Here is a 26693-nt window from a genome sequence, read left to right as displayed (position 1 = left end):
AAAAAACAAAACAGAGGAATAATGTGAGAATAACAGAAAACAAATCCTGGCAAAACCTCCAGGAACCACTCGAGTAACCGATTTCACGAACACAAATTCATACCTTACAGTTCAACTCCTCTTTCTTGTAGGAACACTGAAATTCCCAAAGTCCACAACAGTTCACAGGGACTGAAGCAATAAATAAAACATTTCTTTGCAAAATGATGTATATAATGTACTGTTACATGTATACAATACGACACTTCACAGAAGAAGTATAGCAAGAAATGACAGTCAAGCTAGGTCTGCAGTATCCGTATGTACAGTTGTACACACATGTACTAGTACCGAACCAACACCTACCTACTAGTAGCAACTGATTGATGTGAACGGAAACGATAGGCCAATGAGAACAAAAAATTGTATGAAGTTGCAGGTGCCCCTGCTGCCATATGGACTTCACCAATGATGCTTTACAAACTGCAAATTGCTGCAGCGGCTCGACAGATGGAGGGAGGAGTTTGAGGAAAGAATTAAAGAATCTGCACAAATGATTTTCACTCCCTGGCCGAGGCCTCATCAAGCACAGGAACAACTGCTGCGGAGGGTTCAATGTGAGAGAACCTTGCAGCGCCTAGGAGTTGCTCCGGGAGCTCGTCATATGTGTTTGCCTGCAGGTGTAACAATAGTCAAGGAAATAAATCTTTCAAAGTGGAATCTTGGAGACTTGCAACTATGATGCAGGTGTTTTTACCTGTATGAGAAAAGCCATGTCGACTACTAAACTGGTAACTACACCAAAGACCAAACCCAGAACCCCATTGGCTACTGCCGAGGATCCAATGTCAACATCTACCTGCAGAAGAAGGGATGACCAGAAAAATGCAGTGTTTATGCCTTGGTTATAAATTCAACTATCCCATCTGCAATGTACTTTGATATTGTTCAGCGAAAAGAACTATTGTTGTGAGCATAATTAGTGTCTTACTTCCATGTACTCTGGACCACGGATATAGCTGCAATCAACAGCCTTTCCCAACAAGCAAGGGGTACTTCCAACACTTTGCCGCACTATCCAAGATCCCTGACAAAGTCAATATAGCAGAGTGAGAGAAGTTAACAGCCATACATTCGAAACGACTGTGCATTACAAAATAACACCTTTGGAACAGATGGGATAAGCTTCAATCTGCTGTTTCGGAAATCATCGTCACCATCAGCAAAACGCTGCAAGAGCGATCCTTTCTTTAAGGATTTTGTTACAAAGTAGAGGACCAAACTGTAATGACTTGATCCAGGAATCTGCAAAAGGTTATTGACTTAAAACATGGCCAGAAGACGGAAAAGAAGCGCCAACAGGTACTTGGGAGGAAAAGGCATGAGAATTATTTTTTCAGAGGGCACAATGATTATCAACAAATAGAAGTTATAACCATGCATCATATGATGTTAACCATACAACAGTTGCATAGCAGTACTTTGCATCTGTTGCCCCATTTCAGTGTTTTATGAGACTATTCAAAATAGGATTGCTAAAAGAGCAAATGCAGATTCCCGATTAGGATTTTGCCAAAGTCATGACAAAGAGTTCCAAAAATTATAGTGCAAATGGAAGTGACTGATAATTTATGTACTGAGTATGGTTGCCTTTCTGTAAGAAAAAAACAGATGGAGTAACAGAACACGAGCTTACTTGTATGTTCACAACAAAGCTGAACATCCCCTTCTCAGCAGCAACCTACAGTAGTAAAGGTTCAGTCAACATCAATACATGGGTTAGTTAGGACCTCTTTTCAGTTCATGCAGGCAGGCAATAAATCTTCAGTGGTACCCACTTCCACTAATATCCAGTATAATAACATAATTACAAGATATCCCTGGTCACTCCATCTCTATGATTCTCTACAACCTTCTTGACCATAGGATAGTGGCAAGTGACATAGATTTCACTGTGCCAGCTCTAGTCTAAGACTATAACAACATCCAATTTAAAAACCGATCAGACAATCCTGTCATCAATTCAGACCCTAACATGTAGATCAGACTACAGATTATTACTCCTCACATGATAAGAGAAAACTACCCGATCATAGAGCTAGCTACTGGTAGAGAGTACAACTATATCAATCTTCTATGGTTCCAAAAACTATATCAAACTTCTAATACTCAATAAGATTATAGGAACGGAAGAAAATGATAGCTTGGGATTTAAAAAAAACAGAGAAAACGAATGATTTATGTATTTACCAGTATTCTTGCAAAAAAAAAAAGTAATTTAAAGTATTCCAAATGCTGGTTTGCAATGGTGTTTCATGTGTTCACACGACCATGTTGCTAATTACAAAAACAAGTCCAGCGAGACACTCTACAGCCAATCAATCATAAGAAACTATTTACCTGAGCAGCACATCCTTTACGATTGGCAACATGATCCATACGTTTGGTGTCCTTAAACCAGTCAGCTGCGACAAACTCCATAAGGTACTTCCCTGCAGATACCTGCAAGTCAAATAACAACATGATAAGGTCTTGATAACCTGCTATCTTCAAAAACAAGAAAGCATGTTGAAGGTTTAGACCTTTGATTTGTCATGTGAGAAGTTCTTGCTACGAACTTTGAAGATCTTGCTATCAGGTACTGCCCAACAGTTACGACTTTTCTCATTTCCATCGTGACGGATAGTGCCCGAAAAGCAAGACAAATCAATCGGATCTGGATCACCCAATATATAAAAATGCATGACATTAGAATTGACTTATCATATAGGTAACGTGTACAAGTGTTAGAATACAAGATGCCAAGACGTAGTTAGACAAGAAACGAACCAGAGGACTTCGTGTCACCGTCAAATTTGGTGCTGTCTTCCTGGAAATCAATTGGAATGAGATTTTAGTGTAGCAAATCAAACGTAACTTCTTGCAAACCAAGGAATGGCTCTAGTCTAGGGTTACTACCTCCAAGCCAGCTTCGGGAACTTGATAATCATCTTCTTCTTCTGACTCATCATCTATCATATCCGAATTTTCGTTAGCTGAATCTGCTTGTTTGGTCTTCAAGTCAGCTTCTTGATGTTTCTGATTCTTTTTAACCGAGGCCACATTAGTCATAGTACTCATCACAGGAATCCTCGGAACTATATGAATGTCATCAGTTTGAGAAAAGTATTCACGCAATCCTGGAAATAGATGCAAATGTCAAACAATCACGGTCACAAACTATTAATGAAAAGGAATATTGAGCAGGTACAACCAATTTTTGTTTACAGATAATCAATTCATGCCATAACAAGTTAGAATAGTTGTCTGTACTACGTACCAGCAACACAGTTCAGCATCTGCAGCAAAGAGTGGTACTGGAATGATGTGACATAATTCACGCCCCATCCCTTTAGATCAATTTGCATAAGGTGTTGAACTTGAGTGCGAGGTCTCCCATTCACAGATTTGAGAGGAGTGATCTTGAAACCTCCACCTGAACTAATGCGAAGTTCAAAACTTTTTAAAAATTATCTGAAGAATAGTAGGGTGTCCGATAAACAGAAGGCAAAATTACTTTCAATAGAAGCCCTTGTAAATCCTGGTTGTGGGCCACAGTTCTGATGTTCAGTAGATCGAAACAGAACAACTGCAAGTTTAAACACAAAGCACTTTAAGCGGATGATGTAACCAGAAATAAAATCATTCAAGAGCTTACCATAACTTCCATCATCGTTGCGCCGCCAATACCGTACATAACAAAGATCTCGAGGCCAGACAACCCTGCAGGTTCAATTGTTTACACTAGGTGGAAAGTCTGAGGTAATGCATTGTAATTTCTATATTGAATCTTTCAAATCCACAGCTTTATGGGGCTACCATGCAGGCATGCAGCTTTATAATTGCCTATCCAAGTAAGCAGATCAGTCACCCATTCTCTGCATGTGGTATATTTAAAATCTCACGCCTTCCTGCCAGCACTCCTCCCTCTCTGGAGCTACTCCAGTAAGTTGGTTATACTTGGATGTCATTCATTCAACTTTTGGTTTTGCGCAGCAGGCTTAAGCATGGACAAACATACCTATTCGATGCTATACAGCATTGCTGCTGAAAGAATACAGGATTTCTACTGAGACCAGATAATGCTAATTTTACAATGCTACAGTGTATGACCATATGACAAATTTTAAAGTCCTGAACTGAAGTAGAAACGAGTCAAGTCTGTGCTCAGATAGTTCATTGACTTGTCAGCGTTATCTAGCCTATCATTCCCTTGTTTTGTTTTTGAAGAATCCTCTCCTGTTATTTCAATAGGACTTGCAAGTTGTAGCAGCAAGCCAGCACAAGTAATGAGACTTGCAATTCGATCATCACACAAGTTGTTGACACAACAAAAAGGTAACTTACATTGAACACCAGTTCAGCTGCAGCCGATGGTATAGTATAGCAGTGTGACCATCAACCTCTTCAACTAAACTCCCATACTGGAAGCTACAATCCCACCTACATTTGAATGAAAAGAAAACCTAGATCAATATACATATATAAACACACAGATAATAAACAATATACACTTACTCATATCTTGTTACATCCATACTCATTATCAGCCCAAAAATAGCCTCACATGTGGCTTCCACGACACCAACAGCCCTCATTGCTCGGCTGCAGCTTCTTGCCTGCACACAACATAAAAAATTATAAATATGTCCACTCGGTATCAATTAGCAAGGCTTCAGCATCTCTCCAACATTAAATAGGCATAACAGAAAGTACTTACAAGGTATTCGACCTCCACCAGTTCTTCAAAGATGCGCAGCCCTGCCGATGAAAAAACAAGATACTAATTATAACTCCACGTGAACCAAGTACAGTCTCTTACTGATGTTACAGATCTATATAAAGGACTTAAACTTGCCATTCTGGCATCTAAGCAGCCGCCAATTCTTTCTAGAATTAGATTGATTGGTGTCGCTCTGATTTGACAGACCAACATCATGCTCTTTGGTCCAGTCATGTACAGAATCAGGAATGCCTAAATGAAGAAATGGCATATTTAGAAGTCATAATCCTCAATATAAAATAATAAACAGTTTTTGCTGAAAAATTGTGTAACCAAACTTCCTACCCTTCCCTATAGTTGTCCTGCGAAGCAGCATGGGACGGGGCTCCTCTTCGTCTTCAGGTCTACAATAGAATATCATTTCCAGTTATTAACCACAAGAACTAATCTGCAATTATAACTTGAAGCTTCACTTGCCCACTATCATGGTCAGAGAATGGAAGTGCTCCAAGATCCATGTCAAAGTCCAGTGAAGCAAAAGCTTTACGATTTCTAGCTGTCATAGTGTCCTGTTGCTGCATAATGAAGATGTTTATCAGAATAGTATATGATATGGACATGTATCTTGTAGTTCTACACATTTTGACACTGAGTTCTTCTGGAGGTCCAGGAAAACATCCACTAGGTAACTTAGTACATTTCCGTTGCTGCCATACCAAACTCCTAAAATTATATGCTGATAGTATTTCATGAAATCTAGGATGGGAGAACAATGGAGTGTATTTATAGTCTAGCTAACTAAATGTTATTCGCTCAGTTACAGTGTGTCAGACTTATAACACCTGAATACCTGATCAATAAGGAGCTCTATCTTCTTTTTCCACACCAGGGCATCCTCAATATTATGTGCACCCATCTGGTTGAAGAATGATAGGGACATGAACGATCAGTAATATCAAACAGGTTACCATATGAGACAGAAATAGTCGACTCAGAAGACTAGACAGAACTCGGAAGGTTGCAAAAAAAGGGGGATTACATGGCACATAATATCGAAATTGCCAAACTCTAGCACAAAAATTGCATAACGTCACTTAATTATCAAACAGAGGCAATACTAAGTCCCATTTTGAAAAGCTACATCAGTGGCAACCTTGTCTATAAAGTTAATCCCCACTAAGATGCATTTAATGTTTGCAAGCTCAATCATCATGCAGCCACATCATCCCAGTTGTTCATATCCGTTGAATTTCAAATTTATGGTCTTCAGATATCAGTCGGATGGCACCCTCAATCACTGAATCACACGCCTACTATTTCCTACCCGTGCGCTGCTTGAGATTTCATTCAAGGTCCCTCTTAATTGGTAACCGGAGTATCATGCACTCAATCTGCAATCAATTAAACATCGGTTAACTTTTCCTCCTCCACTACTTCCATAACGGATAAGCCGATCCACTTCCCCTTCCCTTTTTATTAACTTTTCCGTGGCTATGCTCACGTTCACCCAAAACGTCCAATCCTGAACTGCTGTCAGCATACGAGGAAACCACCCAATCCTTGATCCCATATGCTTTGCTTCCTCTCCTTCCCCATCTCTTCTCCAACCTTTCATCTGCTTTGTATCCTCTTATATATCTCTATTGCCAGGGTGTCATTTGCATCACATGTTAGAAGTCAAGTCATCCTCTTGGTGACATGATTGGTATACCTATGCGGCTTCTTACACAAGGGTGATTACATTCGTTGCCAGCCGGCTTTTATTTCCTGGTGACGACATCAGGACCACGAAAGTTTCATACACACATCCATTCCAGCGCTGGAAATTTCTCAAGGTTTTCTTTCACTAGGTGTTCTTCCTCTCTCTCCATGGGTGGTGTATGTACCTTAGTAATGTTGACCAGGTCATGCAAGAGAAAACCATGTGTAGTATCGGTATTGAACTGCAATTTTTTTTTGCAGGTTTGCAATTACAGATCTTTTCTATTTGTCTTTGATTATGTTTCTTGCCACGATTTATCTTCTGTTCTACTTTTACTAATTTATATCATTGTCGAAAAATATATCTTTCAGCGTTTGCAGAATTTACGTATATAACGTTAGATCATTATGCATTTACCACGACGTGTGCAATAGTTTGCCCTTCAATTATTTCACGATGTTGTTTGCATCATCATAATCTATATTATTTATAAATTAAACTTCATGTGCAAAGCATCCACGTCACCAGTCAGCCCGCATGACCATGCATGAACCAGGTTTTTACTATTAAAAAAAGCAACTTTAATGTGGCATGACCAAACATGAAACTTTTTTCTGGCAAAGGGCATGCAACTTTAATGTTTGGTAGTTGCACATGTATAATATCCACTCAAGCATCCCCTATCATCTGCATGACCATGCAGGCACGAGTTTTTTCTCGCGAAGTGCATGCAACCCAACTCGTGATATTTCTTGCATATAGCAAAAGCATCTTTTATTCCCGTAGCAACACGCGGGGTATCAACTAGTTCAATATAAAAAGCAGACCTACATGAGGCTATTTGCAACTAAACTATACTTAAAGGAGAGAAAAAAAATGGTTTTACAGCCTTCCTATTTTCCTATGCAGTATATTGCAGCAACACCAATGTCTATCAAAGAAAAATGTCTGCCAAACGTAGGTAAACGCACATGAATTAATATGGATATAGTCAGACAGATGGTTCTAAATTCTGATAACAATGAAGGGCTCAGCATTGTAACTTACCGTGATTGGATTGTCCTTTTCTTTCTTGTTGTAAACACACAGAACATAAACCATCTGCGAAGTTTTGACAGGAGATGAGAGCAATATAATGAGTAAAATTTCAAAATTCAAGTAAATGTTTAAATGACTGTAAATTTGGAGCACACATCACATTCATGCACATGCTGGAATACTGATATATTAACCTTATATCAATATCAGCTGAGTTTTCTACGTTGATCAACTGTTTCAAAGTAGGCACAATATAGTACCAGTTTAAATTTCCCAATTTGATAAGATGTGTGTTCACTTTGTATGGTTTACCTGTTGACAAAACAGCTTCAATGTAACTATGATATGTGTGTAAGTGAAATACATGTTGCACTATGCGCCTCTTAGCAATACTCCTGCCGGATTGCAAGTGTCCAGGGTGATCAGAGAAATCAAGCTTCTTCTGTATGACCTACCAGATATCAAAGTTGTGAAGATTTTTTTTAAAAAGTAGGCTAGGTTAGCTTTGCTTGTCTTCCCGCATCTTGTGTGCTCTTGCTGTTGTGCTTTCTGCTTGTATCGTCTAGCTGGTAACGCCAGCAGGATGTTGTAACACTTGTGGGCGGTTGTGGCTTTATTAATTTAATTAAAGCCAAGATCTTGGAGCCTTCAGTTTTAAAAAGCTGTGAGATCTCATGCAAAGGAAACGAAATGGCCCATGCTGTCGTTGATCTTAGTCAGAGGTGTTCTGGGATTATGCATGGTGCAGTACCAGCCTGTGTACTGGCACTGACTCGGCGCGATTGTAATGCAAACTATGTCTCATAATTAATACTCCCTCCGTCTATTAATAGATGTCTAAGGTTTGTTTAAATCTGGATGTATCTAGACACTAAATAGCGTTTAAATACATCCAGATTTATACAAATCTCAGACGTCTATTTATAGACAGAGGTAGTACAAAACCCAATCTAAAATAAAAATAAAAACATGCCCTGCTAAGAGGTAGAATCCTCAGAAGTAAGGATACAATGAAGTAAACAAAATGGAGCAAACTTACTTGTCCATGATGTGTTTTAAGCCCTCTGTCCTCCACTCTGCAATTCCCATCTACTAGAAGAGACTTGAGTGGCACCTGCACATCCACAAGATTTGCAACAGAGTTAAATACAAGCAATGCTCCTGTAGCAGAATATTACACCTAAACAATGTACTGGTACGAAATTGTCATGTTTTTTTATGGCATTCCAAACCTCTTGCTAAGGCTCCAACAAAGAGGACCGGAATGCAGCTAAATTAAACTTCCTAGGTCACACAAAAACGGAGAAAATTGTTCCAAATCATACTTATTTCTTACTCCCATCTATGTGCTGTCCATGTAGGGAAACCAGCTTAAAAGAAAAAACTACTCTCAATTATTGGGACACTAAAATAGGCCCAGGCAGATCAAACAAGTTGCTTACATGATTGACAAGGAAAAACAGAAAAAACCACTGATTAGCAAGTCTGGCATTCGTTAGCACTCCCAAGACTCAATTAAACACATCCAATAATCCAAATGGTCAACACCCCCGGTACCACAAAAGCTTGTAAACACTAATAACCAAATCAGCTCTACATCAGAGTTGGTACCGTCTCATCTGATTCTCACTACACGAAGAAACATTAGATTCAGCAGATCCTGGCTCAGTTCCACAAATCTGTATCTAGTCAAATCACTTGGAAATCAAAATGAACAAGAGAATTCCCTGAGTCTATGCACATATGCTCCCTCGGAAATAACGAACTGCTCAATTAGCAATCTGATCTCCGAAGTCAATTACCCCAACTAGAACAGCAGCCAAAGGAATCCTCCGATCGTCCACTCCGCTCTACCAAAATTGGTCGAAACGCACCACCGTTGAGGATAGCCCGCGCTAAAAAACTCGCCGACTGTTAGCAGGGGAGCAACGGAAACTCTCCGTGCCAAGCGGATCGCGACTCTGAAAAAATAGCATGTAGTACTGGCTGCTGCTAGCTATGAGTTGCCTACCATGTTGTCCCTGGGCTGCTTCTTGAAGTAGGCGAGCAGCCTGTTGTCGAGCACGAAGTAGCGGCTGTGGAAGAAGGACCGCCCGATCTTGCGCCGCCCGTACCGCACCATCCACCCCTCGTGCCGCACCGCCGCGCCGCCCGTCGGCAGCTCCCCGCTCCGCGCCTTGGCGGCCGCGGACGGGGTTGGGAGCGGGGAAGGCCTCGGAGGAGCCTCCGCTCCGCTGGTCCGCCCGAGTTCGCCGCTCCTCCTTGAAGCCGACGAGCTCATCATGCTCGGTCGACGCGGCGCGCGTCGGTCTCGTCAAGAGGACATTCCCCTCAGCAGGGGAAGTGGGAGAGGATCCCTGGAGTGGGGAGTGCGGGGCCAAGCGAATGGCGCGGCTGCCGGAGTCCGGCGAGGCGCGGCGGAGGAGCAGAGGGGGAGGGTTTCGAGGTGGAGGGAGATGGGGGCCAGAGTTTGTTTGTTTTTTCGTAAATCCAGGGGAGATAGCTAGCTAGATAAATAAATGCAGGTTAATTATTGTAAAGCTGCTAAATTGTTTATTCATTAATCAATTAGCTTGTTTCCGGTTATGGTTGTGCTTTTGCTGTTTTCGTCGCTGGACCTCCTGTTTAACTCTAATTAGTCGTTCTCATTCCTAAATTACTGTACTCTGATTTAATCAACGCGGATTGCTAACACTCTGTGCCGATTAAATTGGAACGGAGGTGTACTAATGAGCATATCAACACACCGTATTGCAACATAGTTTTGTATTACCCCCGGAAAAATAATCATACAAAAAACATCAATACACATTTGTACAATCTACCTTGGCAAAGCGTTTTATATTGTGTGATGGAGCTATAGTATTGCTGCGGAGTGGATTTTTTTTAGGCCATACTACATGTACCTCGTTTTTTTCAAAATTTATTAATAATATTTTGAAGTTCTAAAAAATCTGAAAAGAAATCGAGATGTAGAAAATGTTATGTTCTACTAATCTGAACTAGAGATACCTTATATTTGAGCTTGTACAAAAATGATAAATCTGATAGATTTTCAGGTTTTAAAATTTTGCACCATTCACTACTACAGATGAAAGATTTATCATTGTTTCTACACAATCCCGAATGTTAGTTAGTTTGTGTTAAAATTTTGCAGTTGGTAGAAGACAACATTTTCTACATCTAGATCAATTTAAGATTTTTTTGAAACTTTTAATGCTATCTTCATTTTTTTCTCATAAAACTAGCTATATGTAGCTCGGGCTACATTTATGGTTTCTGGTTATATAGCCTTCACCAAAAATAACGTCAATTCATGATTGATCAAAGTGCTGCCGAAATCAAATAGTTGGATTAGAGCCCAGAAAAACATGTACGGTCAATTTCTCATGTTCACTAATGTGGAGAAATCAACGAAGATAAGTCGGCTGAACTGAGGTATAGGGCTTTGCATGGACAATCTAGTAATTAGCAACCATGTGCTCTATCTCGGCACAAGATCGACTCAAGTGAGTTAGACCAATCAACATGCTCCAAGGAGAAACGAAAAATATAGACATTTCCATAATGCTGTGTTTGGATGCATAGAATTGAAAATGGAATTGAATTGGACTTGAAATTCCAAATCCACGACGGAAATGAATTGGCTTCCAATTCAAATTCAGTTGTTTGGATGTGCATGGAATTTGCTCTTGGAATCAAATGTTGGTACCAATTCCATTTCCTGTTTGGATGGTAGAAACCAGGGAAAGGAATTTGCTATCTTTTTTGGTCAACCCAGTTGAGCTAGGGGGTCACAAACTGGTTTGAGAGGGAGCCTGCAGCCACCGGTGGAGAGAAAGGGGCGGAGATGGCCGGAATCATCTCGCGGTGGCCGGGATCGACTGGTTCCCTCGAGGCAGGAGATCAGCGACGGCCAGGGAGAAGGCCACCTCCCGCCGCTGCGACCCCTACCACAGGAGGGCCAGGGATAAGGGCACCTCCCGCCGCCGTGGCCCCTACCGCCGTCGTTCCTCCCTCCAACCCGGTCGCATCTAGGGTTAGGGGTGGGCTAACAGAGGGGATGAAGGCCGTCGGAATGCGAGCATGTAAGGAGGACGGGGATGGGGAGAGGAGGTTGGGGATGTGGAGAGGTGAGGAAGACAAGGGCTGGGAGGGACTTACCGGAGCCGCCGCCGCCATCAGGTACCACCGGGAAGGGCGCGAGGACGAAGACACGCGCTTCGCTCGGTCTCTCGCAACGAAGCGGTACGCGCAAGCGTTTCCGCGCGTTTCCGAGCTCGGGACCTCGGAAAGTTGCGGGCGGAACGGACACGCACGGGAGGGGGGCTTGGAATTGGGCCGAGTTTCCGGGCTGTAATTCTTAGGCCATTCCAAACGGCGGAAATGGTCTCCAAATTCCAGATTCTATGATTCCAAGGCTGATTCTATGCATCCAAACATAGCATAAGGGGCATTGACCATACACTTGAAGAGGATGAAGATAGATAACGAGTACTTTCCTTTGTAGAGGAGGACTAACATGTCATCATAACAGTAGTTTCTTATATTTTGAAAAGGAGAAGAAAAAGAATGTGCTTGATCTCGTCTATGCTTTTGTTTTACCTCGTGCTGGTGCTAGAATATCGCCCGACGTATTCGTTCAACTAGCTCAATTAGTGTGCAGGTGTTCAATACTTCCTTATAAAAAAAATCCATTTGTGTAATTACAAGAGAGTGATTTTGACACCCGAGCTCCAGTGCTCTTGTCATTAAAAGAAACATTTTTATAAGTTATCAAAATATCCGAAAATAATTTTGAGAATTGTGAGTGATACATCTCACAATCATACAGAAATCTCAACCCAAATTATTTTTATTTTATGCTAGACAAAAATGACAAAATCTGATATGTTTTTGAGATTTGAAAATAACTACTTAGATCCGCATTTTATCATTTTTGTGTAGCTTGAAATATAATGTATTTGAAGTTGATATTTTACACGTTTATGGAATACATTATTGATTATACGTGGACTTTTTTTCAGAATTTCTTGAAACTCAATTTTTTTCTTAAAAAAGCCGTGGTCACCACTAAATCTCTGTCCTGTAATTACGTTCTTCTAGAAGGGCCTGCGCGGTATTATAACTAAATTATTGTGGGGCGAGTGGCGGGAAGATCAGCACGGCGTCGCGTTGTCCGTCACCGGCCATGGAAAAACTTTGAAAACTACGTGCGTACGCCGGTGGATTCTGCAACGTGGACGGCCGTGCTCGTCAGAGGGTGACGGACCAGGAACCATTGGATGGTGGATCTGCATCGTGTCATTAATTAGTGTACTGATTAACTAAGTACTTGTACACTACTGTACATTTTATTTCATGCGTGTATATAAATGAATAAATATATTAGTAAGTGGTATACTAGTATGTGGTTGGCGTCGGTAGGAGGGAAATGAATGCTTTGTTACATCCGACCGGCTATTGATGACTCACCAAACGAAGAGAAAACCGCACACACATGCCGTAAGAAAAGTCCAAACAAGTTTAGACTACACATTGTACAATTCATGCATGTACAAAATTTGATGTATGGTTATAATTAACGATGAGCTGGTATATGTATCTTAGCACATAATTTTTTTAAAAAATATCTAGCAGATCTTGTACATAATTTTGCATTGAGATTCTACAAATCAATAAATATAAAAAATTATAATACTACTGCATAATAGTATGTAACACTGGTATCATATGCATGATACTACTATATGATAATATACATTTTGACTAGTCACATTTTGGAGGCAACCATAGAGCTAGGGGTGGAAACGAATCGGATGCAGATCGGATAGTGTCATTCCCATATCCAGTTTCATATTTTCAAAACGAATACAGATGCGGATATGGATGTGGCCGAATACAAATTCAGAGCGGATGCTACTCGAAAACGAATACGAACTGGATGTTTTCTCAACTCAAAGCAAATACAGATATAAGGAAATAATAGACTCATGTATTATAATGACCCAACTAGAGAATGGTAGAGAGTAAATATAGTGATATAATGCATAGTAGTTTCAAGTTCAATCATATAAAAGAACATTTGAGCAACTTGTTAGTTTCTCTCGGTTTTTGGCATATTAGGGCCGAATTACAAAAATTGGCTGACCTGATCTTATTCGGATTCTGATATATCCATTTTATGATTCAAAATTCAATACCACATTTGTATTTCTTTTTATAAAACGGACCAAGATATTTACCATATCTATTTCCACGGACATGCATATTCATATATTGTCACTTACATTTTTTATTTCTCGAATACGAATGTCGGATAGTACGGATTATCCACTACTAGATTTCACCCCTAAGCAGAGCCACGTCATTAAGATTTCACTTGCTTAATTTGCAATTTTTCACGAGGATACAAGGCACGGGTGACGTCATGCGCGGATTTGGCGATGTTCTTTCAAAGTTGCCCTCCATCCAATTTTCCTCTCTCATTCTTTCTTCCACCAATCGACGGCCTAGAGTATAAGATATTTTGGATATTTCAATATAATTAAAATAAAATGAGTGAACCTACATATTCAAGTGCATATAGACTCTACATTTGTGCACATAAAAAAATGAAAGTATCTACTACTCTAGATATATGGATGTTTTGGAGTAGCAGCGAACGAAAAGGTACGTTCTCCGCTCAAATTAAGTGACTTAGCTTTGTCTAAATACGGACATATCTATACGTATTTAGTTGTGTAGATATATGTGTGTTTAGATTAAACCGAGTCGCTGATTTCGAAAAGGAAGTTGTGATGAATAATTTATGAAAACAAAGCGTGAAAAAACGAATTACGGGATGACGGGAGTCGGAAGTAGGTGGCCCACCATGTTTGCGAGAGTTTAATTAATTAATTAACAAAACGTAATTAATGGCGACTCGCAGAGCTGGACAGGCGTCGACGTGTTGGCCAATCATGCATGCATGCATGCGTGGTTTCTCTCTCGTTGAAGGCTGATCACCGAATTTGTCTACCAGATCGTACGTGGCACATGGAAGAAGGTGTTTGCTCTTCTTCCCACATGGGCTCGCGTTGCGCTTTCTATACATGGCTCTCGATCGAGAGAAGCGACAACGTACGACGTGCGCAAACGTGCCAGCGCCCAGCCGTCTGGTTTGGCCACCAGCTAGCTCCCTGGCTGATGATGAACATGTTTCTTCGATTTGCTTTTGTCACGTCGTGGATAACCCAACGGGAAAACCGTATGCTCTGGCTGGTGATCGGTGACAGTGGATGACACGTACGAGAGCAAATTAAAGCGCGCACTCAAAACCTTTGCATATCAACAGAGCGCGTCATGTTAAACGTAAAGGCATATAATTCTTGCAATCATCCTATCCTAGCTAGGTTACATGGCTATATATCCTATCACCAATTTACAGAAATTTTGAAAAGGAAAGTTTCCTTTAGACAGATCATATCAAACTTGTGATTTTTACCTAAGCTATATACTTTAAAATTTGAGTACTGTGTAAAATTTAGCACATACATATATGCATCTTCTACCTAGAAAAAAAATTTATTTAAATTTTATGAAGATGCGAAATTGCGGATCAAGGGTTGTAGTCCCGGTTGTAAAACCGGGACTAGTCATCCAGGACTAAAGGGGCCACGTGGGCTGCGGGTACGCGCTAGGGCGAAGGACGTTTAGTCTCGGTTTGTAACACCAAACGAGACTAAAGGCTATTTCGTTAATTTTTTCTAATTATTTTCACTCTTTTTTTTCTATTTTTTAAGAATTTTTGGTATTTCAGTTATTTGATAAGTTTAGTCTCTAACTACACCTAACCATCCATCGTCCCACTACTCCAGCACTAGCACGCTTAACTTTCAAGTTCCTTCTCATCCCGCTTCTAAGTGCTTCGCGTGCATGTTGTTGATACTAGTATCATAACAATCCTATTAACATGTTGGTCGATGTCACACTTCTTTATTGTTTAAATTTCAAATAATTCTTTTAGTAAACAAAAGTAATGGTGTAATTGAATAAATAAATATTACTTTTCAATTTGTATTATAATTAATTTTTTTTATTTTTTTAATAATGTTTTTTTTTTGCAAACCTAAAACCTGAAAATTCGAAAATCTAAAAATTGGCTACTTTATGGTTAAGTAATAGTAATCTTTATGCAGGATGCAATTATTAATTTTAAAAAATTAAAATATAAAATCCTAAATTTTTGTCAAAAACTAAAATTTTTCTGCTTTCATGTTTTTATTTGGAATTTTAAGAATCTAAAAATTGGCAAACCGAGTACCCGGGTGAATTCAGACGTAACTTTTTCCCACGATCATTTCCGTACGTTTTTTTAATGACTTCGTATGCAACCAGAAAAACCGTTTTACCTTTTTCTAAACTTTTTTTGCATAAAAGTTGAAATGCAAATTTATTAATTTCTCCTAATAGTAGGTTGCGTAACATACATAAATCTCAAAAGATTTCATTTTTAAATTTTATATCATTTGATTTTCTATTTTACAAAGCTAAAAATAGCGATCCACGGGAGGAGGGGTGGTGGTGGTGCGTGGGGAGCCAAAAAAATCTAGAAAGCCTTTAGTCCCGGTTGGTAAAGCGGACCATCTTCCAACCGGGACTAAAGGTTTCAAACAAATCGAGAGTAAAAACTTTCTAGGTTGAACTGTGACCAATGCCTCCCATTAGTCCCAATTTAATTTTAAAGCAGGACTAAAACTTCTAGGGGTGCTAGAGGAAAGCCATGTTTTCTACTAGTAGATTTACGGGTATCCTACTTATCAGCTAGCTGTTACACAATTGGGCAACAGTCAGATTTTGATCCGTTCGATTTGTCGCTAATCTTGGCGCTGGCCCCGTCCTTGTTTTTGAGTCAACGTCATTTCTTTCTCGCTGTGTCTTTATTTTTGAATTCCCGTATACTGTGGCGCTTGTCTTTTCCTCTGCCTCGGGAGAACAGAAGTTACAGAGAGAGATAGAGAGGAGGAACTCCATGGCGGGAGGGAATAGCACTTTGCACCACTTATTGGGGCTAAGGTTGCACAAAACCACAACTTGAGTTTTGTTTTGCAGAGAACACCACATTTTGATTAGTTGTTTGCAAAGAACACACTAGTAGTCATTAGCTAGCCTAAGTGCATCTCCAGCGGCGCGACGCATTTCAGACGACTAAAAGTGGTCGCGAGCGTCCGTTTGCGTCGCCCCGCGGACATATTTTGTCCGAGTGTCCGTTTGCATCTGGGTGTGCGTCCACCGGGGCGACCCATTTTTAGATTTGCAACACATTTAAAAATATAGAAATTAATACATTTTAATGCATAAAAACTATACAATGTAGATCTAGAAGACTAGACTACTTGCTTTCGGATGGGCCGGCACCGTCGTTGCGTCGCTCCATCGCCTGCTTCTCCGCCGCCTCCCGTGCGATTGCTATGGCTCGGTGCGCCACCGCGACCTCTTGCAGGCACTGCTCCAGCCTCGCGCTCGCGGCGTCGTCCTTGAGCGTCTCGAACGACTCGACGATAGCCCTCTGCTCCGCCGCCCTCTCCTCCGGCGTAGGCGCATCAGGGTCATCGGAAGACCAAGATATCTCGGAGTCGGAGTCCTATGCGACCGCGGCGACCGCCAGCCTGGCCGCGTCCGGCGCTGCTCATGGTGGACCTGGTGGAGGCTGAGCGGAGGAGATGAGATGAGATGCTCGCGCCCCTGTTAATGTAGGTCGGAGGCAGTGCGACGGCCGCGCCACGCGTGGCATCGCCATTACTACGTGCGCAGAGGTAGGCGACGGCCGCGCGCCACGCGAGGCATCGCCATTTACGCGGCTGCAGACTGCCGAAGCGATGCCTTGGCACCAGTACTGCCGGAGAAGACGCATCGACACTGCGTCACTGCCTGGTGGGCCAGACAAAACGTCCGCCAGACGCGAGCGGACACTTTCCGCGGCCGCGGAGCGTCCGCGGAGACGCATCCCGGGCGCATATTTGGGCCAGGTTTGCGTCTCCGCGGACGACCCGGTCACTTTGCGTCGCCCCGCTGGAGGTGGTGCCAGACGCATTTCTGATCACGGCGGACGAAAACGGTCGCTGAGCGACCGTTTGCGTTGCGCCGCTGGAGATGCCCTAATAGGCCATTAGAAAATTTGGGCCCACTTCCAAGAGCTTAGGTCGCCCTCAAGGCGATGCACACATGTTTTAGCCTAAGCTAATGTATTTGACTTATTAAGCTCAAAATTACTACTAAAATAATTCAATGACCCTGATGCACATGTATCAGGTATTTAGGTACCACGCATAGAGCTGCGCCCCTAGCCCCCACCCATGTCTTTCGCTTGTTGGAGGCCGGTTCGACTCCAAACCAGTCGAGGTTAGGTTCTCCGGTCCAAAAATTTTGTGGTTGGGAGAAACTCCTCCGGCTTGCCCATACCCGTAGTCAGAGCGCTGCCTCTTCCGCCGTCGGAGCACTTGGTGTGGGCGGGCGGCCTAGGTCGAGGGTTTTCTATTGGGTTGAACTGGTCTGAGCATACCAATACGCTTTCCTTGAGCGTGATCTAAGCCCTTGGAAGTGGGCCCAAATTTGCTAATGGCCTATTAGGCTAGCTAATGACTACTAGTGTGTTCTTTGCAAACAACTACGGCAAAATGTGGTGTTCTGTGCAAAACAAAACTCAAGTTGTGGTTTTGTGCAACCTTAGACCCAACAAGTGGTGCAAAGTGCTATTCCCTCCCATGGCGGAGATGTTGGCGGCGAATCCACCGCCGCTGCGGCCACCGGCGAGCACGCAGGGGATGCGCCCGGCGACGGAGGGGTTGCTCCCTCGGGAGAGTCGGGGGAGAAGCGAGCTCTCAGATACACATAAGAGGACCCCCATGGCGGAGTTGCTGTCGCGGGATCCGGCGGCGCTTCGCCCGGCGGCGACCACGGCGTGGATGCGCCCGACGACGGAGAGAGTGCAGCTGGATCCGGCGGCTGGGGGGAGCGCTGTCCGTTGTGCGGCGGAGAGAGCTGTTGCTCGTGAGCGTCGGAGACATGGCCGTCGCGTGCGGTACGACTGATACATCCCGTCTATTTCCTGCTTCTGCTCCACCTTAGCTCTTTGATTTTGTCAGTCCCGTTGTAGATATCCTATGTGATGTGCTTCTGTTCCACCTTGTTGAGGGTGACGTTGCTGATTTCAGTTGTAGAGGTGTGGTGGGGGGCGGGGAATTAGATCTGTGGTATGTGCTATGTTTCGGTGTTGCTATGTTGCAAGGTGGAGGATGATACTGCTGTGTTTAGGGTGATTTTTTGCTTTCTCATTCAGTTGTAGGGGTGTGGGGGGATTATATCTGGTGCTCCGTGGTCTGTTTTGGGTGGTGATATGCTGCAAGGTGGAGATGCTACCGTTGTGTTTGTGTATGGTGTTGTGTTATGCTGGTGTGTGTGTGTGCTGTGAACTTTGGAGGATGGTGTTGTGTGTGTCTGTATTTGGTGCCCTGTTGAAATTGAACTATACAGAGTAGGCTAAAAGGTGGTGTGTGTAATGGTGTTGTGTGTTTTTGGTTATAATGAATGTGTAGTGCCCTACCCTGTTTGTCCGCGAAGTCGTCCTGGAACGTGGAGTCGTCTCTGTAGTTGTAGGTGATGCTTCGCTTGAACCGTGGCTCTAGGGCCAGTGTCACCTGCACAAACCCATCCGCCATTGGCAATCAGTTGGAAACCGCGGCTCTGTTTTCTATTTTTTTCTTTGCTGGTGTGTAGTCGGTGGTGGGGGGAGCACGTCGATCGCGGAGCTGTTAGTGTAGTGCTGTGTTGGAACTGGAAGCTCATGCTGCTGTGTCAAGCAAGCAAATGCTTGTCCTCTTTGTGTTATTTTGGGTGGAAAGGCTGGTGGGAATTTTGGCTTAAAAGGGTTCCTACTCATTCGTGAATGGATGATTCAAATCTGCCTACAAACTCGAGCGCGCCTGGGTCAGTCAGCTCTCAGTCGTGGAGTAGTATTTAATTTGTTGCTTTTGGAGTTGAACACACACACACTTTTCTTTTCTCCATTCTATGAAAAGAAATCTAGGATTAGAAAATGTTATCCAGTTCATGTTATTTGATCTTTGTCACCTTGTTATTCAAGTCATAGTGCTGGTATCCTTGTATCATATAAGTTATTCAGGTAAGAGTGTTCAGAACATGTGCTGCTAAATATACTGTTTCTTTTATCTTTTTCAGTGAAAGGAGCACGAGGAAGTTTGGTGATAATTTTCCAGTAGGTTACACAAGAGATCGTTGTGCTTCATCATATGATGCAGATTTTGTGTTGTCAGGCATGGATAGCCTATCACCCAGTGACAAAGTATGGTTATATAATGTTTTCTGATTTTGCATGCATGTCTTTTTTGCGTTTGTTTTTGGCTTTAATTGTTGTTGTTTCTGTAATATATGTAGGAGAATATCTATCCATCTAGGAACAGGTTCTTGGATGATGCCTTGTTTCAGTTCTTCCGTAAAGAGGTCAGATTTTGTTCTTTTTTTACTGATGTGTCAGTGGATTTGAGTTCCAATCAATCTATTTAAGCGATGTCCATTTCATGACTTTGTTTTCTCTGGTTGGTTTGTGATTAAAATTTGTCTGAATATGATTAAGATTAAGACACCTTCTTTTTTTCCTTCTAGTACAACTATGTGTTTATTGGGATGATTCTTACTACTCTGTACTCTGGAGTGCATGTGGTGAGGATAGTGCCTATGAACTATGATAGCTTAGTGTTTGTTGGTGGTGAATCATGTGGTAATAGCTGACCGGATTTGTAGAGATCAATGTCTATATCATCTACTTTATTGTAGAGCTTTGATGGGTTTGCTCTGTAATAGAATTTCTGTTTTTCTTATTTTTGGAGTCTAGCAAATACTCATGTTAATCAAACGATATTAAATTATTTGTATTGAAGTAAGCATTAATTTTAAAGTTGATGTTACTTGTTTCCCTTTTCTCCAACTCGTTTTATTTTCTGTTGACTTGTTGATTTGTCTGGTATGTTTGTGTTTTCAGGCTATCAAATCTCTGAAGAGGGACTTTACGGATTTCTGTAATGGTTCTGAACTTTGGTCACAGGTGTGTAGTGTTTATAGTTCTTGGTAGCATGTGTTTGTGTGTTCTATTAGCTTTGTTCTTTTTGTAATATGGTCTTTCTTACTCAGAGTAAAAGGGCAAAAGGCCATGAAATTGGCAGAGATTCATTTATTTCTTATTCTATCAAGTACTACTGGGAGGTTTTGAAATGTTTGACCGATCATCGCAAGGAAGTTATCAGGAAGTTTGGATTTGGTTGTCTTCTGTTGTTTGAGAAATCTGAAATCCCGTCTCCGTTTGTGCGGTGGCTTGCCAGCTGTGTTGATCCTGTTTCATCTCAGATTATTGTTGATGATTCCAAGATCATACCAATATCAAAGTCTTCTGTTCACTTTGTTACTGGACTCCCTAATAGTGGATTTGTTCCTTTGCCAAACTGTGAAGGAGGCGTTAAGTTTCTCTTGTCTCTCTTTCATTTGTCAGAGTTACCACACATCACATTTTTTGGTAACAAGCTGAAGTCCAAAGAAGTTCTCAGTGACAAAGAGATTTTTGTGTGTTTCATGGTTGTAGCATTCAAATGCTTGCTGTTCCCTACATGTGATGAGTTCCCGAACACAGATTTCCTGCTTATTCTTGATGAACCAGATGCTACTAAAGGTTTTGACATTTGTGAACTCGTTTATGATCATCTTATTGCTGGAATTTACAAATTCTTGAAGATTTGCAAAATGAGTGGAAGGAAACCTAGGGAGTTTGAGTTCTGCTACTATTTCCTTGCAGTGAGTTCTTTTTTCTTTTCTAGCTATTGTTTTTTGCAATTATTGTTTTTATAATTTTTATGTAATTGTTTCTTGTTTTATTTGTGTCATTTTTCTAGGTGTATTATCTTGATTCACTTGATTTCGGTGCTAGAAAGCTTGATGATTGTGTTCCTAGGATATCTGTTTGGAAAGGGAACCTTATAAAATTCTTCTCTACATTGGACTTCAAAAAGAATAACATTTTTGGGAAGAGGCAATTCAAGAAGTTCCTTGCGCCTTGCTACAGAGAGGTTTTATGCGTTTTTAACGTGTTTTAGATATTATTTCTTCTTTATTTTTTTGGCAGATGCATTATTTTGATCAGGGGTTGTCTACTTCTTTATTCTTGTTTCAGTTTGGATTGACGGGAGTTTTGGAGACTGTTGTTGATGGATCAAAGGTTTCCTCTGAACCTTCATGTTTCTCTGTTATTTTCAAGCAAAATCTGCACAAAAAATTTGGTCATGACCTTGATGCAAAGGTAATTTTTCTTTTGTTGGTTCTTATCTACCTGGGTATATGTTTTAATTATTTCCTTTTTTAATCCCTTCTTTAGATTATAGACAGAGTTATTGATTCAGTTTGGTCTTTGGAGATTGCAAACCATGATGTTGCTCATAAGTCTGAACTCCTTGTAACAACTGTGCTGCAATTGTTGCTTGAGATGAAATTTTCTGAAGTGAAAATTCCTACATCATCAAATACTAATGTTCCAGGTTTGTTTTGGCATTTCGAGTTTATGCTCGTTTCAAGTTTTTGCTCAATCCGATAGCATCATGTAGTTTGATTGTTTCATTTGCATGTTTTTGATGTCTGCAGCTTTTGAGGGTGGCAAATGCAATGTCCCAGGCACCTGTAATGAAAATAATATGGTAACTGATGATCTTCCTAACGCTTCCAGCAGTAGCAAGCCTATCCCTTTGAAATATGGTAACTCTTTTTTTCCCTTGTTTTTGCATTATATGGTTTGGTTTCAATCGTAGGTTTGTCTCCCATGGTTTTTCTTACCTCTATCATTTTGGTACTTTTTTTTCAGCTAGCCCAGAATGTTTGGTTACTGAGATAGATGTACCTTATTCTACTAAAACAGGTTTTGTATATCTGTTGTTTTTATTTATTTTTTAGATCATCTTAATTTTGGGAAATCATCTTTTGTTTTTATCTCATATTCTATTTTTATTTTATGGTTTGTTTTACGAAGCTCCTGAGATGAATCCATTAAGGAAAGTGAAGGCGCGATTACATCCGGAAATAACTGTTGGCCATCATCTGCGTTCAGTTAATACCTATCCATCTGGAGGAAAAGAATCCAGGCAATTCATTGTTCCTGATGATAGCAAGGTTATTGGTAATCAGCTTAAATCTATCGGAGGTTATGTTGTGGGTAGCAAGGGATCCTCTCCAATTTCACTGTTTAAATTGCCGCAAACTCCGAACAATAAGGTTATGATCAATATGTCTCTCACTTGGATATGTTTTATCCTTCTGTTTTTTTGTGTGTTCTTTTGTGCATACTAACGCAGGGCTGCATCGAATTTCAGCAGCCTGATGTGCCTAAGAACCTTTCTGGTTCTAGGCATGATCCAATTCCTGTATGTGATATTTCTCCTAAGGCAAATAACATTGATGATTTGTACAACAAGTTGTGTTTTGCCGGTAATAATGGCGTTGATGTTACTGCTAGTAAAATGGATTCTGGTGTCAAAGCCGAGGATTTGATTGATTTGACGGAAAATGTTTTTGATCAGAGGAATGCAAATGATGGTCTCATCATTTTGCAGCCTAAGAATACTTTGTCTCTTCCTCTTGTTCAGAACAAGCGATTTCCTGTGTCGCATTCAGACATCACTAATTTCTGCGCTATTGTCGATCTGGCATACACAAGGGTAGTACAAAAGTATGTACATGCTACCTTAGTGAAATTTCTTTTTTACCCCTTTGTCTTTTATTTTTGCATTAGAGTTGTAATGGTTATCTCATTTATTTTTGTCAGGTCATACTCTGTTATTTATGATAAGGTGCACTGCAGCTACATATCGTTAGGTCAATCACTAATGGTTGAAGGCCATATTGATAATTTCCTGGTTCCAGTATTCTGTCGCAAACTGTTTGAGGATAACCACCCTAGTAAATCCGGGAGACATCACTTCTTCTCGTTCATTGGAGTTAGTAACAAATCTGGTTTTCCTTTTTTGTATGTTGAATGCTTGTCCCCTTTTTATAATTATATTTATTTTCTTCAAATGGTTTTTGGCAGGAGAATATCCTGGATTATAACAATGATGTTCAACTGAATCTTATTTCTAAGGCATTTCTAGGAGCTGCATCAGCCAGCAGAGGGAGACGTCTTGATCTATCTGACCGGGTTGAACTCTTGTATTCTTTCATTTGAATTCCTTTTTATCATAGTTTCTGCCACTATCATTTTTTCTCACTGCAATTATATTGTTTTGTAGCTATTTTTTCCGATTTGTCGCAGTCGACATTGGTTCACGTTTTCTGTTGATTTCAAGTATAAGGTTTTCATCTTCTTGGACTCTCTGTTTGGTAAAGATGATGATTATCACACATCAATTAAAAACGTTCTTGTAAGTTTTTTCTGCTACATTTTTCTAAATTTTCGGTAATTGGAATGTATTTAGTAGTTCATTTCAGTTTTACACTCATGCAGATTAACAACTTTGTGAAGTTGTGGAAAATCATTTTTAAAACTGATGATAACATATTCAGAAACTTTGGAATCATGTATCCAAATTTTCCTAAACAGGTCAATGCGTAAGTTTTCTATAAATTATGGTAACTCTATATTTACTTTATCCCAAAAAAAATTTACATTTTTATTTTATTTCATATTTAAACATGCGTGTTAACCAAATTTTTTGATAGCGATGATTGTGGTGTTTTCACCCTGAAGTTTATGGAAATCTACAAGCCACCACTTGATATGCGCAAGTATTTCAGCACACATGACATAGTGCATATCAGAATTCAGATTGCAAACCAATTGTTTCTTTGCGCGAGGAATAAAGCTGACAAAAGCTTAGTTCTTGAGTACAATGCCTAAGTATAATTTTATATCTTTTTTTTACCTTTTCTTTTTGGATTTTCTTGTATGACATTCATACTCGGTTTGCTAACCATGTCATGTGTCTGATTTTTTTATGATACAGAGAAGGACATGATTTGCTGAAGAAGAAATTCCTACAGCTTAGCTCAAACAAGTTTTGCAGCTATTGAAGACAATGATGGCTTTTCTGTCCTGTATTTTTGAAGTGTTCCATTGTTAAGTTGAAGCAGACATTTTTATCCTGTCATTTTCGATGATGTGGGTCTGTTCTGTAATTGTTTGGTGATGCAGGTTCTGAGGCTACAATGTCTCATCAGCGAGAACAGGTTGGAAATGTCTGTGTGTTTGTTTTAGTTTTGAATGTTGTTAAGTTTGACTATGAGATGTACTATGAGACTTGTACCTACCATCATATGCTGAATTGTACAGAGACTGACTGCTTGTTCATTTGCTTAGCTTATTATTTTATTTTGCATCTTATTTGTTTTTAATTTGGGGTTGGGGGGGGGGGTAACTCCGCCTACCATTATATGATAAAAAAATTGGTAGCCGGTTCCAAGCCCGGATAAAGGAGGAGGATCCCTTCATTTATTTATTCTTTTTAGTTTGATCATTATTTCGATAGTTCTCACTATATCATTTTTTCAGTTTCATTTCTTCAAGTCCCTCAGTTTTAGCCGTGGCATTCTTGTCTCAGTTTTCTGTCACTGTTCTAGCATTTTAGTTCTTCATTCTTTAGTCTCTTTATTCATACTCTAATTTTCTCATTCTACGTCCTTCATTTTTCGTTCTTAAGTCATTCCTTCTTTACTCTTCATTTTACTATTCTCTCAGTTTACTCAATTTTCACAGTATCATTTTTAGTTCTCTCAGTTCTCTCAGTTTACTATTCTTCAGTTTACTCAATTTTCAGTCATTCCTTCTTTACTCTTCATAGTTTCAGCTTATCATTTCTTAAGTCTCTGAGTGTGTTCACTCATTTTTCGATAGCTATTTCTTTAGTGTTCAGTTTCTCAAGCTCAGCTTTTTAATTTATAGTCACTCAGTATGCTCAATGTCTGTTTTGAATTATCTAGACTCTTCATTCCTTGGAACCCCTGTATTTTCCTTGATGTACAAATCCACTCCAACCTACGGCCCTAGTGGCTCATCTCCGTCCGGCATGAATCAGTCACCACTGCTCCTCAAGGTACCTCTCTATCCGAAGTTTTCTTCTTCTTTTTAAGTTTGCAGTCACCCTTACTCTTTCAGTTTGCATTACTTTCAGTAAGTCTCTGAACGATTTTATTTGTTTCTACCTGCAGGCTTTATTACACACATGGGGTTAATTCTCTCATTTGTTCAAAGAAGAGCATCTTTGTTAAGCTAGGGGTGGAGCAATGTGAGTGGATTAGCGGCTGTAGCAAGTCAGTCTTATTCTTCTTTTAGTGCAGATTATTATAAGGTATCATTGTCTACTTCAAGTTCTTTTTTCATTCTGAAAACTGGGAATAAGAATGAAAGTTTTTGACACGCACATATATATAGGACGAATTCATATATCACATCACCACTTTATCCAGCAGCATCTGGGCTTTCTGATGTGTAGTTAAGTTTTTAGATTCGTCGCTTTTTTCATTGATTTCTTGCCATACCTCAAATTGCGCGGCTTCATATGCGTAGTTCATATCCAGTTCACTGCGCAGACGCATGTGTTTACCAAAGAGCATTTTATTCACAACAATTCTACCCGCTTGTCTATCCTCAGTCTATCTCTGTTTCACTTTTCATCAGTTACTCTACTTGAACCTCAGGGAATTATCTCAGTTAATTTTTTCTGAATACTTTCTAATTCGTAGTGGCAGAAGGAGCACTCCCATGCACTATTCAACTATTCTCAGTTCTTCAGTATATTAGTTATTGGGAATTTATTCAGTTAGCATTCCCGCCCGCTTGTCTGTCATTTTCACAAGCAGTTTGTGTAGAGAGAAGCGGGAGACGGGGAGGAAGTAAATTCTACTACCATCTAAATATAGGTTTTTGTACCACAACTTCATGGTTTTTGCAATAAATAACAGCTGATTACATAAGAAAATTATTCTCAGAATACAATTCGATCTCAAAATTTGCAGCTCCAAACAAAAATAAAATTTCTTCAATGATTACATTTTTATCAGACTACAACTTCCTCTTCTCAGTTTACTATGTTCGATGTAGAAGCTGTTTCGCTGCATGGCATTTGATTTTCCTCCCCATGTTCTTGCACTGATGCATGCTGGTTCTTCTTCCCCCTCTTGGTTATC

General features: G+C 40.5%; 2 protein-coding genes across 4 annotated transcripts; one reads left to right on the top strand and one right to left on the bottom strand.

Moving 5' to 3' along the window:
- Positions 1 to 180: 180 nt before the first annotated feature.
- Positions 181 to 9623, bottom strand: LOC124684884 (protein ENHANCED DISEASE RESISTANCE 2-like). The gene is made up of 22 exons (XM_047219145.1): positions 9493 to 9623; positions 8521 to 8595; positions 7491 to 7544; positions 5592 to 5657; positions 5219 to 5316; positions 5087 to 5145; positions 4877 to 4993; positions 4739 to 4779; positions 4537 to 4637; positions 4366 to 4461; positions 3677 to 3741; positions 3536 to 3607; positions 3299 to 3454; positions 2938 to 3158; positions 2809 to 2848; positions 2562 to 2695; positions 2380 to 2481; positions 1676 to 1720; positions 1144 to 1284; positions 971 to 1066; positions 737 to 838; positions 181 to 653 (listed from the first exon to the last, which is right to left on the bottom strand). Exons 1-22 carry the CDS (start codon positions 9601 to 9603, stop codon positions 540 to 542), a joined length of 2106 nt encoding a protein of 701 aa, XP_047075101.1. The 5' UTR covers positions 9604 to 9623; the 3' UTR covers positions 181 to 539.
- Positions 9624 to 18331: 8708 nt separating this feature from the next.
- LOC124667270 lies at positions 18332 to 24550 on the top strand. 3 transcript variants are annotated; one of them, XM_047204583.1, is made up of 18 exons: positions 18332 to 18543; positions 19701 to 19824; positions 19917 to 19982; positions 20521 to 20583; positions 20670 to 21323; positions 21422 to 21595; positions 21700 to 21825; positions 21901 to 22060; positions 22164 to 22274; positions 22381 to 22434; positions 22546 to 22787; positions 22889 to 23241; positions 23338 to 23509; positions 23602 to 23709; positions 23801 to 23932; positions 24016 to 24119; positions 24231 to 24408; positions 24515 to 24550. In XM_047204583.1, the coding sequence occupies exons 1-17, from the start codon at positions 18368 to 18370 to the stop codon at positions 24406 to 24408; spliced, it is 2997 nt and encodes a 998-aa protein (XP_047060539.1). In that variant the 5' UTR covers positions 18332 to 18367; the 3' UTR covers positions 24515 to 24550. The 3 variants fall into 3 exon arrangements, with proteins under 3 accessions (XP_047060539.1, XP_047060533.1, XP_047060547.1); XM_047204577.1 differs by having other exon boundaries at positions 22886 to 23241; XM_047204591.1 differs by lacking the exon at positions 24515 to 24550 and having other exon boundaries at positions 22886 to 23241; positions 24016 to 24140; positions 24231 to 24314.
- The last annotated feature ends 2143 nt before the right edge of the window (positions 24551 to 26693 follow it).

Source organism: Lolium rigidum, chromosome 1, assembly GCF_022539505.1.
Source record: "Lolium rigidum isolate FL_2022 chromosome 1, APGP_CSIRO_Lrig_0.1, whole genome shotgun sequence".
Taxonomy (NCBI): domain Eukaryota; kingdom Viridiplantae; phylum Streptophyta; class Magnoliopsida; order Poales; family Poaceae; genus Lolium; species Lolium rigidum.
This window is presented reverse-complemented; position numbering and strand designations above follow the sequence as displayed.

Excerpts from the sequence above, each read along its gene's own strand:
- LOC124684884 (XM_047219145.1), bottom strand. The coding sequence starts at position 9,603 with ATGGTGCGGTACGGGCGGCGCAAGATCGGGCGGTCCTTCTTCCACAGC. Across the intron at positions 4,780-4,876 it reads GCTGCTTAGATGCCAGAATG|GGCTGCGCATCTTTGAAGAA; the intron begins GCAAGTTTAAGT and ends TTTCATCGGCAG. Across the intron at positions 2,482-2,561 it reads TCTCACATGACAAATCAAAG|GTATCTGCAGGGAAGTACCT; the intron begins GTCTAAACCTTC and ends TTTGACTTGCAG.
- LOC124667270 (XM_047204577.1), top strand. The coding sequence starts at position 18,368 with ATGGCGGAGTTGCTGTCGCGGGATCCGGCGGCGCTTCGCCCGGCGGCG. Across the intron at positions 22,061-22,163 it reads ATCAAATACTAATGTTCCAG|CTTTTGAGGGTGGCAAATGC; the intron begins GTTTGTTTTGGC and ends TGATGTCTGCAG. Across the intron at positions 24,120-24,230 it reads TTTCCTAAACAGGTCAATGC|CGATGATTGTGGTGTTTTCA; the intron begins GTAAGTTTTCTA and ends ATTTTTTGATAG.